Here is a 13,275-nt window from a genome sequence, read left to right as displayed (position 1 = left end):
TGTGTCAGCTATAATTCCACTGTATGTTAGATTGCTGAAAGGAGATGGCAGTGACTTCTTATCAGTGGGGTAAATAGTTCTTGAGAGTCTCTTGTCATGCCACATTAATATATTGTTGTGATACAGTAATTCTTAGTTTTGTACTATATTTGGAGCTAAAACAACCAGTGGTAACAATTTGGTACCAATATAAAAGGAGACTGAGCTTGTGTTAATGCATCTGAGCAAGAAGCAAGTCTCTGTGAATGATGATTATATACTAAAGGTACTTCCAGTCAGGCTTGTATATATGTCCAGGTATTTTTCATTTCTCTCAGTGATTCATGGAGTTCTGAACTTTATGGTAGATCTTGTAAGTTGTTCTATAGCCTCAACTATAGCACTTAAAGATGTTTGACTTTTTATGTTTCACTGTCTTACTTCAAGTCTTATTTTTAGTACTTCACATATACATACAGCTGTTCATAGCAGTATATATGATATTATCTTTTCCTGGTCATTTCTTTAGTGATAGTACTTTGCACTACATCTTGAACTGCGGAATAGACATCAGTCTTTCTTTTGAGTTACAGGAAATGAATAACAACATTCCAAGTCTTATTTTAGAATTAAATTATTCGCCATCTACTTTATAGGATTTCTCATTAATTAATTAAGATATATGAGACATATAGTAACGCTGTTACTATTGATCAAATACCAAGAAGCAGAGGAAACGTTGTTTTCATTGATTAATTTAGCAACTGAAATAGATGTTACCATGTAGTCCTCATGACACTGTGAGTAGGCTCAAATAAATAAATCAGATTATTCCTGAGCTAGCATATGGATGTATACTTTTGCGTGCTCAAGTACTGTAGCACAATGCAATGCAAATGTTTTGTTTCAGATGTGGAAAAGCAGAAAACGGTGAAAAGGACATCTAAAAGGTATGTGTTCTCATGTGTAGTCACATGACAAAATTTATAGTTTATGTTTCTCTCCAGAGAATTCAGACTTCTCAGATGCACTTCTACCTTTGTCTTATAGTCTCTTGTTTCTAGTTCTCTAGATATCTCTTCAGCTCTTTGGTTAAAGACTCATGGCCTGGTTGCTAGGCGGCTCACCATCATGGATGCCTTAGCTCCTACAGCTGTCCCTCATGACCCTAAGTACATCCCAGTTCTGGACAAGCATGTACTTTCAAAAGTATTTGATGAGGTAAAGCTTTTGTGTTGTTTCAAAGCAAAAATAAACCTTAGTATTGCTTTTAAATATATTATATAATATATATATATATATTTAACTCACTTCCATAAATTTCATTAATTCATTACATTGTCTAGTGTTCCTTGTAGATAGCTGAGGTGCACTAAATGTTCGGTTTAATGTTCATTTATCTACCAGGAAGAACAAAAAGCTTAATAGTATTTCATGCAGGCTGTACTCTTCTAGAGCTCCATATTTTTCTTTCAGTTACCAGTGGATGGCAGTGTGCAGCCATCAGGTGCTCAGCAATTTCTTGAAGGTCACAGTCACTTCTCGTTCATATTAATTCACTGGGGTACTGTATTCTAGCTCCATAAAGTTGCTTGGAATAACGTGCAGGTACACAAAACCTACAAATGTAGGTTTGTGGCTTTTAGAGTTTTACAATTCTACCCTAAAGATGTTTTAAAAAGAATTGGAATTCAGTAATTAAAATCTAATGTTGGTATATGTATAGAATTATGAAATTCTAGAGGTGCAAAATTCATGATGAATCATGTATTGCAAAAATGTAGTTGCCATTCCCTTTAAGGGATCCGTTTTGTGTCAAGTTTCTCTAAATCAATTCTTATGAATGCTATGTTAGTCCTACGAACACATCGCAGCTCATTTTAAGCAATGAGAAAAGCTCCTTCTTAGACAGTACTCGAAGAAAGAGCTGAACAGCATTTATTTGAATGATTATAAGTACACAAGATGTGTTGGAACAGGGTATGATGTACAGCTAAGTAAAATATTTACAAGGTGCATACGTACGTACAATTTAAAACTGTTGCATTTGTTTTTTTGAATTCAGGTATGTGTTTCCTAACAGTGTGTGCACTGTGGAAGCAAAACCAGATCCTCAATTGCAGTAAAACTAAGTCAAACTCAGTCTTTCCAAGGAGTTTTTTTGAAGTGTAAGATTTTTTTGGTATACAGTTAAGAAGGTGGATTTTGTATTGGAAACACTCAAAAATATGCCCTTTCCCATTTAAAAAATAAAAATAAAAATCAGGTATTCAGTGCTTAAAAACTGTACAAAATAATCTGTAAAATTAAAAAAAAGACAGTATGACTTTCATATAACTTTTAGGACTGTTTTCTGAGCAGTCACGTCTTTCTCCATCTTCTGAATACAGCTACTAAGTAGGGATCTTTCTTCCACCTTTCTAAATGAAGACTCCTTTGAATACTTCCAAATAATCCTGAGCTGCATTTGAACTGCTATTTGCAAAACTGGTCTTTGGAAATAATAATCTTGAAATTACTTCAAAACTGTGTTTCAGCAAGGACTATGCTACAGGTACTCTTACAGTGGCACTTCATGTGAGTTTGTGCTAGACTAATTTAGCTGTTCAGTTTGCAGTGCTACAGTCTTGGGGCAGAGTGGCTGAAGGACTGTGTGGAGGAAATGGACCTGGGGGTGCTGGTTGATGCTTGGCTGAACATGAGCCAGGAGTGTGCCCAGGTGACCAAGAAGGCCAATGGCATCCTGGGTTGTATCAGAAATAGTGCTGCCAGCAGAAGTAGGAAATGACTGTCCCTCTGTACTCAGCTCTGGTGAGGCAGCACCTCGAGTACTGTGTTCAGTTTTGGGTCCCTTACTAAAGGAAAGACATTGAGGGCCTGGAGCTTCTCCGGAGGAAAGCAAGAAGCTGTGAGGGATCTGGAGCACAAGTTTTATGGGGAGCAACTGCAGGAACTGTGATTGTTCAGTCTGGAGGAGACTCAGGGGAGACCTTATTGCTCTCTACAGTGACCTGAAGGGAGGTTGTGGTGAGGTGGGGGTCAACATCTTCTCCCATGTAACTAGAGAGAGGGCTAGAGGGAATGGCCTCAAATTGAGCCAATAGAGGTTCTGGTTGGATGTTAGGAAATATTTCCTTTCCAAAAGAGTGGTCGGGTGCTGGAACAGGCTGCTAAGGTAAGAAGTAGAGTCACCATCTCTGTAGGTGTTTAATAAATGTTTAGATGTTGTACTGAGGGACATGGTTTTGTGGGGAAATATTGGTGGTAGGTAGATGGTTGGACTGGGTGATCTTTGAGCTCTTTTCCAACCTTGGTGATTCTGTGGTTCAGGGCTGAATTAATTTCAGTGTTATTAGGATCAACAGCTGCTGTACAGAATCTAGATAGTGAAATATGAACTTTCTTCTGGAATAGGAACTCAAAAAATATATCATTTTTGACGGTTTTGGAATGAATATGAAATGAATGAAAATACCGTCTCTTTGACAGTGGAAAATATTTGTTCTGTATGTAAAGACATGAATATTTCTGGATCTGAAGCAGGACACAGGAAGTTTAAAACAAACAAACAAACTGAGGTTGCAAATAAGGTGGAACCAATAGACCCTGTGAGCCATTTAATCCTTTCTTCTTGAAGACTCATGAAGAGCAAAAAAACAGGTTCTGAGATTAATCATAGAGCTTGAACAGGAGACACTGATAGATTAAGAATCACACAGTGGTTTAGGAAGGGACATCTGGAGGTCATTTATGCCAGTTCAAGAATTATCTTGGTTATCCCAGTTGGAAATCTTCATTGAGGATAATGAATGTATGAACAATTTTGCATTCATTCTTCTGAGATCTTAGTGTTCTTGGTGTGGAATGCAGACATTCTTGACTGATTTTCTGGGAATAATATAATTTTTATTCTCAGCCTTTGCTAGCAGTGATGATGAACTACCTGTGAGCAGTTTTCTCACCTTGGAGATGAAGAAAGTGAAATGGTTACCACGACAACAGTTCATTAACAAGAGGCAAACCTCTTTTTTCAGTTGTATGTGACCTTTCAGTTTCACCTGAAATTTTTCAGGGATTGAGAGGATAAAGTGTCTATAGAATTCGTATCCAGAAAAGAATAAATCAGTTTGGAGACTTATCTAAATTACACTATAGTAGTTCTGGAGTAAACCTTCGCTACAGAACCTCCTGTGTTTCTGTTGCAGGTTGTGACATCCTCAGTGCAGCTTTTCAAGTCATGAATTTTTGACTCAGTGCTTTAACCAAAATAGTCACGTTCAAATTCAACCAGAACAGGGAATCTTCTTATCAGTCTAAACTGAGAAATATCTATGTAGAGTTATTGTGCTTTAGTTTTGTCTTTAGAATTTCAAATGCTCTGATTTGAAACAAAAGCTGTTCTGAAACAAGTGACTTCTTTTGATATGAAAGTACTTCACTTAGAAAATGACAAAACATTTTGGCACTAAAAAAGCCTCCTTGTCTTTTATTTTTTCATCTGAAGCCATCAAATTTCAGTTGAGTTTGTGAACAGTTTCCATTCTCTGAAAGTACTCTTAGTATTTCAGATTACTATTTGCTAAGAACACACTCTGTTCCAGTTTTATTCTTTAATATTATAAGAATCTGTTTAGATTTGTCGGTCCTCCACAATCTATTTGGAGCTTTTTCCAAGATGTGTTTAATATGTAAGTAAGTAATGCTTTTTGTACTTGGAGTAGCTCTGGGAATTTGTAAGGGAATGGCACGGAGGGCTTCTGCATAGTGAATCCCTGCTGAACTTTTGTAAACTTGGTTGGAGTAAGATAGCAAACAACAATCAGGGCAGTATAAGGCTGTTTTTTTCAGTTCCTTGCCTTCCATCTTTTGAACTTCACCTGGAAATGGCAGGTAGCCAGACTGCATAGCTCACAGCTGTGGGCAGCGATTTGCCTCATCTGTCTACTCCACTGGCACGTTCCCATTAATCTTAGCTTCTAAGCGATTTTAAAATTAATCCACCATGTGGAGCCCTGGTGTGGGCTGGCAGTGAAATGACAGAGATTTATAAAGCAGACATCTTCTGGAAGAGAGATTTGCAGCTCAACAACCAGCTGCAAACAGGGAATGGAAGTCGCACTAGCTGGAAAAAATGGTTCTTCAGACGTTATTTGGAATCCAGATGATTCAAACATGCACATATGCACACACAAGCACTGAAAGTGCTTTTTGTTACTGCTTAAAGCAGTTTTGTTATTGCTTTATTTTCTGATTGCTTGCCTTGTCCCTCCTAACAGTGCTTTTAGTTCTATTTAACTTTAATGTCATCCATCTTTTTGACATTGCATCCACATCTCAGACAGGCACTTGGAGAAGCTTACCATTCAGCCACATGTACTGAAGACAGTTTTGGGGAGAGCAACATTCTCCGCCTTCTCTATTTCCTTACATGGTTTCTCTTTAAAATAATCATCCTAACACTGGTAAATAAATGCTTTTCTTATTGGAACTGCTGAGTAATTAGAAAGGCCGAAAGATAATGGAACTTTGAACTGAGAGATGGGAAGGCATCTTTCTTCCTTTAATGTCATCCTTCTCCAGCCTTTTCTCAGTCTTTTTAAGATGTACTAAAGTAGTGAATTTGCCTTATGAGGATGAGCTTTGAGAGAGATGGAGGTTGCTGGTTCTGACCAAGCTCATTTAATTCCTAAGCCTTACTGTGGTCAATTAAGACTAGTTTCAGTGAGTGATATCCACCTTGCTCTCTTTTTGGTGACTAGTGATCAGTGTCTGGCTTTGATTTTTTAATTCCTTAGAAAATACAGTCTTCCAGGATAAGAGTATTAAATACACTTAAATGGGTATTCTATAACCTATTATATATGTCTGCTAGAATTAGATTCTAGTAACTATAAGGAAGTGTTGTTTTAAAGCAGTACAACCTGAAATATGCTCATAATATAGATGTGCTTGTTTCCCTTTCATTATTAAAGTGAGTTTTTTAAAAGTACTGATTTAGCCAGAATTAACTAGTAGTAATTGTGATTTGCCCTGTCCGGCAATAATTGATTTGCACCTTCTGTGTGAAAGGACTGTCTCATTTCACAATATCTTGTTAACATATTGAAAATATGTTAATTCAGGCATTTCTTCCTGATGTTCAATCAACCTTGGATCCTAGACTTCATGGGCATTCTGTTGTTCTGATGGAGGAAAAGTTGTATGATAAATGACGTCTTTTACTGTACCATAGATACTGTCGTTGGCCCATTTGAGCAATGACAAGAAGAAGATCACACTAATTAATCCTCAGGCAGTGAATCTTGATGCCTATAAAGAGAAGTTGGAACAAGCAATTAAATCCTATGAAAGGCAAGTCTACTCATAAGAAGTGCGTCCTATTTACAGTCTAAAATCTTATTTTTCTTGTGTAGTGGATACTTGCATACACATTGTTTTCTTGAAGTTGGTAATTCCATGTGTTGTCAAACTATCATTAACCATTAGCATGTAAGAGAAATGTTTATTTTCTCTAGGCAAAATGAAGAATATTAAAAAAAACCCACAATATATAATGGACAGAGAGATAATAATATATTGTTCATATTGTTTAATGACTAACATATATATATATATATATATATATATATTTACATCTGGGAATAAACCTGAAAGTATTTTTTTCCAGAAGGACCCCACCCCTTTAAAACCACAGTGTTGGCAAGACTGTGACCTGAAATTAAGCTTCTTAATACGTAGACTGATAATGGCCTTCTTTTTGCTGCCAGCAGCATCTGGCTGGGCTTGCAAAAGTATAACTGAGGCACATATGAGATCACAGAACCATAGAATGGTTTGATTGGAAGGAGCTTTAATGACCATCTAGTTCCTGCTCACATTAGAAAGGTTGGGACATCTTCCACTAGACCATGTTGCACAAAAGCCACATCCATCCATTGTAAGCTGTATCTTTCTCTGATTTAACTTGTTTTTTTGTTGTTGTTGTTGGTTTTGTTTCTTTAAAGTGATGTGGTTATTGGACTACTGATATCATTTCACAACATACAATAAAGTAAGGAGCTTTGATTGTAATTGTTTTAATAAATGAGATGTCTTCTTAGGCCTTATTCTAATAATATAAAAAACCCCTTGATGTCAAGTGTTTAGCCATTGTCTGTTGAGTTCTCCTGATAAGCTTTAAGTTTTTCTTTTCTCTGTAGCTCTATAATTGTGCCAGTTCCTTTCCAAGCATGCAATACCCCTGTTTTTCGTTTGCGCTTCTGGTTGCTAAACGTATATGGGGTGGGTTTTTTTTGTAGTAAAAATGGAGAGTTATGCTTCTTTCTATGTCTAATATTAACGGCATTCAGCACAGAAAAATCTGTTGTTGCCCTGTAACAGACACAGCTGTTATCATCAGGCTGATGAATGCAGAGAAGTCAGGATTTCATACTCACTTTGACAGGAAGGTGGGCAAGTGATATATTTTGGACAAGAACTTCTGGAGAATTTTCAGATTTTCATTGCTGTTCTCTGCTATTGAATATTTAATATTTGTTGACTTCAGTTTTGAGAATGTATGTTTTCTGATTAAACACAGCTCATCTTTTCCTGAGGAGCATTTCCACAGTGCTGTCCCCTGTCTCCCTCAAGTCTGCTGATTGAATGTACAGTTTATGTGTTTACCCTTGGAGCTCAATGAATCAGATGTATTTACAATAAATATCATTTGCAATATAAAAAATGTTTCTAATACGGTAAATGTGGAACAGCAACCCAGACAAACTCACTTTTCTGTAAATTCAACACTACTTTTCCAGTAACTGAACTTAAAAAAGGCTGCAGTTCAGCTTTATGAATAATGATTAGTCACAAATTTATTCTGACACCTATAGTTGACACAATATGCAGGTTTCAAGAACAGAAGCAAGCACGACAATATCTTTCCCATACATAGACTGACCTTAGCTTCAATTAAAGCAGTAGAAAAGTGACGGGGGCAGATGTTTCATGCATTGACAAAGGGAGTATCTAGTACTGGAAATGAAACAGTCTGGGAGCTTCAAAACATGCATGGTCCTTTTATAGCCAGAGGCTTTTATAAATGAAGTGGTTATGAGTGTGCACATTTAAGAGCATGAAATAGTCAGTGGAGCATGCTGAGACTGCAGATTGTGAACAAGCTAACTGATTTGCATTCTGAAAGTGCTTGGGTTTGGCTTCTAGTAGATACAATTAGCCAACAAGAAAGTCATATTCATAATTTGCGCTAATGGCCCTTTTCACATGGAACAGTGAAACCAGCAAGTTTTTTGTAAAAAAGTCTAATGACTGTTATCTGATTTTTTTCTAACAATGAGGCTGTTCTTTTATTCCTAAAGGGAGTTTGTTTGTCTGTAATTACAGCAATTAGGATCATCAGTAGAGCTTTATTTCTGTACTTTAAAATGAAGTAATTGAGTGATGGCTTAATTGTTTTAGCTGTTAATAAAGAAAGCTGTGAGCTAGATGGTCTAATAAGAGTTTATGATTTATGTCGAAAAAGCAAAAGCAGAAGGTTTGGTGGTGCTTCTATACTCCGTTGCTTTGGGATAATCACTTCTGTTTGTCAGTCAATAATTTTTCTGCAGCCAGAATTTAATGAAGTAGAAACATGAATGGCCCAACTAAGGGGTTATCTTAGCAGAAAAAATACAATTAGCATTACTCTCCATGCATCTGTAGACTACAGTTTTCTTAGACTGTTTAATTGGAGGAATTTAACCAGCATTTAATCGGTTCTATGATTTGACTTGGCTTGCTGGCTCTGAATAGAACCATCCATGCAGAATCCTGGCAGGATGCAATAGTGTCTGCTGCTAATCCTTCCATGAGCCTGAAACAGTCACATTGTTACTTGATGGGATATGCTGTCTTCCCATCTCTTTCAGTTGATTACTTCATAGCTGAGTGCTAAGTATACAATTTGATGATACAGCGCTCTTGGAATACAAATTATGCAGATGATTTAAGAAACTGTATTTGTTTGATGTTTTCACACCATCAGATGCACAAAGAACTGCATTCCCTCAAAAAAAAAATTGCTTTGCTTTCTTTAACAGGCGCCTAAATCTACTTATCTGGAGAGCCCTATCTCAGGAGGAAAGAGACAAGTAAGCTGTCACCCTCGGGTTTTCTAACTTACCTCCGTAAGGCTGATCATAAACATTTGACACTTCTTTTTATCACTATTTCTGTAACCATCTTGTTTTATCTTCAAATGTTTCATGCCTGTACCTTAGTTTCAGGAATATATATGTGATGTGTTGTGATATTAAATTCTGGGTCTCCTTCTTGCAGCACTGGTTATTTTTAAAGGAAATAACTTGCATACCTTTTGAACTGGTGGATTCTTAATCAGTGTGGAGTGGCAGGGCATTGAGTTAGATCTTCTCTCATTCAGTAAACAGGACTGTATTGGTTGTTAATATACAGATGGTAGCAAATGTACAGAAGGAATAAGCAAAGGAAAACTCACCAGTGGTGGTGCCTTGGCTGAAGAAGCTGTGGCAGTCCTCACTGGTGAGCAACCTCTAAGAGATGCTGCCTTAGTGGTGGTCAGCCCTTAAATGAGGTCTCAGAGGGGATGGAGCCAAGCTCCACCCCTTCTGGGAGCACAGCTACATCACTCTCACCTGTGCTCCCACAGCTGACCCCATACTTGCCTCAGCTGATTAATCAGAGGTTCAGGCTGTGATTACCAATCTCCCATACACAGGACCTCAGTGGCTGGTGTGTAAGTTACATTTTTAGTTACTACCCTTACAGAAGTGGTCCACTGTGGTATATCACAGTGCCAATTTGTAGTACGGTATCTGGCTTGTTCCTGTATATTAATTTAGAAAACCAAAGACTGTGAAAACGGAACTGACATCAATGAAGGTAGCATCTGTTTAGTTCAGAAAATAAAGTGAAAATCAAATAATGAAAATGGAGTGAGTGGGAAATATACCAGGCAGAAAAATGGGGATGAACACCAGAAAGCTTCAAAGAATACTTGGGCTCATGAACAAAAATACACAGTTCTGTCATCAATGAGAACTATTTTTCCTAAAAAACCCGATCTGGTACAGAGAGGAAATGAAGCCTATTAAACAAAAGAACAGCATTAAATCTAAAAGAGGGAACAGCTGTTTGTTAATTCGAACAGTGTATAGTTGACAAGGTGGGTGCAAAAAATATTTTATTGTGGTTAAGGTGTGACCAATCATGGGTATAACGAAATAAGGGAAGTCTGTTGCTAGAGCAGTATAGTAAGTTTGGTAATGGTACAATAAATTTGAAATACTTGATCTATTTCTCTTTATTTAAACGATTGTGTTTATGAATGATAAAAGCATAACAAAATCCTTCCAAAATTCATAGGAAACTGTGGGGAGGGGGTGATAAGGTGTACTAACTTGGTCAAGGGAGTCCTCAAAGAATTGGTTGAGGAGCTCCCTAGATCACTCACAGTTACTGAAAGGTTATCACATGCTACCAGAGAAATTTGTATTTGCTGGAGAAGTAATAATGTGATTGAGTACCAAATATTTGAGAATTCAGTTCAGGAGGTCCAGTAATTTAACTAGACATTGATTCTAGATGAATAAAGGATTCAGTTAGTAGAGAACAAAATCTAATAACGATACCAGCCAGTATAATTTCATTATGAATAATTTCCTAGAGGAGTAGAGAGATGAATAATGAGAAGGAGTAGGGCAGTGCAGTAGACATCACCATGATTGTATGTGCTGAAAAGACAGATGCATAAATACATCTAGATTTCACATTCTAAATGATGGTAAAGCTGTATAGAAGAGCCAGAATATTGACTCTAATAACTTCAAAACTGTAAGGAAGTATTTAACTTCCAATTACAGATTCAAAGAATTCTACCTGTGCTGGGTTTTGGAAGTTTAGTTTGTTTGTTTATCAACAGAATGACTGTATCCGCTTCATATTTCCATGTATAGGTTCTTTAAGTGTGCAGGTTCAATATGGCTCTTTAGTGTAGAGAGCAACGATGTTACCTGAAGTCTGGATGGAAGCAGACTTCTGGTCACTGAGTAAAAACTGGGCAGAGCAGGACTGAGAAGAACAAGTAGTAGAAGATTCTCTCTCTTTTGATGTCATCAGTTAAGACTGATGTGACAAGTCAGGACTTAAATAGGGATCTGGTTCCATTTTAGACTAAGTGCTTGCTACTTCATCCTAGCTGCTGCTCTAACAAGGGACAAGGATTTCCATGATTTCTGCATCATATCATTTAGTTACTTCTTGGTGTGTCAGACATTCTAGGGCACCTAAGATGGCATCAAATACCTATGCTCAGCCATTTGTATTGCTCTGTAGATGTCTTTCTATGAGATATCATTAAGGCAGGTGCAGTTGTTTGGCTAAACTCAGCTGGATGAAATGCAAGAATCTGTGGCATGCAGAATATAGGCTGCATTACTTCCATGTCTTATTCTGCATTTAAAGTTTGAATTTTGGGATTCAGTTTGTAAAGTACTGTCAAAATAAAATTTTATCTCATGGATAATTATTAATACATTCATTTATTTACTAAGATTTAAGGAGGATGGGCCGGTTCAATACATGCAGCATAAGGAAGCTTTGTTGGAGGCTTTAGAGAATTTGGGATGGCCAATTTCCTATGAAGATGTCATACTGTTAGAAGATGAGATACTGGCGGCATTAACATACATGCAGCAAGCCTCTGATCTTCAGGAAGCTGTCAAAAGGGAAACTGAGAAGAGCTCAGAATCACACATCAGGAAAAGTAAAAAGGTACAGATTGGAAGGGTATTTTTTTTTTTTTTCAGATATTCCTTTTCAGTATGTACTTCTGCAATAATTTAGTTCTGTGCTAATACCTCATCCATTTGGTGTTCAGTGTGACGTTATACAAATGGGTAGAGGGAATGTCAGTGCTTTACAGGCTGTTTTGGCCCAGTTCTATGAAACAGGAAGAGCAGGTAAGCAGGTAAAAAGAGCAACTTTTCATGACTCTTTGGAAGTACCAGGAAATTGAGAGTTCTGCAGCTGAAAGCGCCATGGAAATCAAGAGTCTTTGAGTAAAACATCATTATCTCCTCTGCAAGGGCAACAGAGATATATGAAGGGCAATTGTGGTACATGGCTTGTGGTTGAATTAATGTCAGATAAACAGGGATAAAAGATCTTGTGATATCAACTCTTTATTGTAATCTTCTGTGGTATCTTTAGTTTGAAAGATAAAGAGAAGGGATGAGAGTTTGATTAATCTTATGTATATACATCCACCAGCGGAACCTCAGATTTTATTTGGAAAGCTATTGATAGATTTACTGAGATGCCTGTGGAGACTCTTGGAGTAACAAATACTAAGATATTCTGCACTCTGAGAAGTGTGCAGCCTAAGTATGCTGAGTGTACTTTTCAATTAGACTTTTCTGTTGTGAAATACATGTTCAGAAAACATAGATTAAAATGCTGGATTCTCCTGTTATTATGTTCAGAGTAATTTTGATAATGTATTGGTTCCATATTAACAGTTTTACCTTTAAATTATGTTGCATAATAACTTTTATAAACAGGAATTTAGGTGTGTGCTGTTAAAAACCCAGAGAACTCTTAAAACCTTACTCTTGATTTGAGTAATTCACAACCTTCTGCACTGAGTTTTGGCTTCACTAGAGAGTGAGTGAACTTTCAGGGGAGTCATGAACATCCCTTAAAGTTTAAAGAAACAGTTTGCCATTCCCCAGAGGTAAGATTTTTTGTACACTCAATGCTTTAAAATTCAAAGTACTTCTGAAAAATTCAAACCATCTCTTACTTGGTATCAAGTTTAGTTTACCTCTAAAACGTCCATCAAAAAGAGCTTCACTGGAAGTGCTGCTACTCTGCAGATCATCCATGTGAGTAGAGTTGTACTCTGATAATATTAAAATAAGGTCTCTGGGAAGTTATTAAGGAAGAAAATCTCTCAAATGTTTTAACTTCTAAAGAAGATGAGTAAAAACAAATAGAGAAATCATCATAGAACTCCTATTAATACGTTCCTTTTCTTTTTCATTGTTTTATATTAGTGAGTGAGGGTGTTTTCTTTAACGAAACTTGAATGCAAGGTTGGCATAGGTACAATGAATTCTGAAAAAAATCCCATGGTTATATATGGAAATCATAATCAAATGATGATAATAGTTCCTTATTGCCCTGATATGTGTGAACGGAGATGTATCCACATACATATATATATGTGTTTGTACACACATGCATCAATGTGAAGACTTAAGTTAGGGGAACTTGCAA

General features: G+C 36.9%; 1 protein-coding gene across 1 annotated transcript in view; it reads left to right on the top strand.

Moving 5' to 3' along the window:
- VWA3B (von Willebrand factor A domain containing 3B) overlaps positions 1 to 13,275 on the top strand; it is a 65,883-nt gene that overhangs the window by 43,682 nt on the left and 8,926 nt on the right. Inside the window, exons 18-22 of the mRNA XM_072340980.1 lie at positions 890 to 929; positions 1,044 to 1,200; positions 6,212 to 6,330; positions 9,060 to 9,110; positions 11,550 to 11,769. Of these exons, the coding sequence (XP_072197081.1) occupies positions 890 to 929; positions 1,044 to 1,200; positions 6,212 to 6,330; positions 9,060 to 9,110; positions 11,550 to 11,769 (587 nt within the window). The remainder of the gene's footprint in view (positions 1 to 889; positions 930 to 1,043; positions 1,201 to 6,211; positions 6,331 to 9,059; positions 9,111 to 11,549; positions 11,770 to 13,275) is intronic.

The sequence above is a fragment of the Excalfactoria chinensis genome, chromosome 1 (genome assembly GCF_039878825.1).
Source record: "Excalfactoria chinensis isolate bCotChi1 chromosome 1, bCotChi1.hap2, whole genome shotgun sequence".
NCBI lineage: Eukaryota > Metazoa > Chordata > Aves > Galliformes > Phasianidae > Excalfactoria > Excalfactoria chinensis.
The sequence above is the reverse complement of the archived record's forward strand: the minus strand, read 5'-3'. Positions and strand labels throughout refer to the sequence as shown.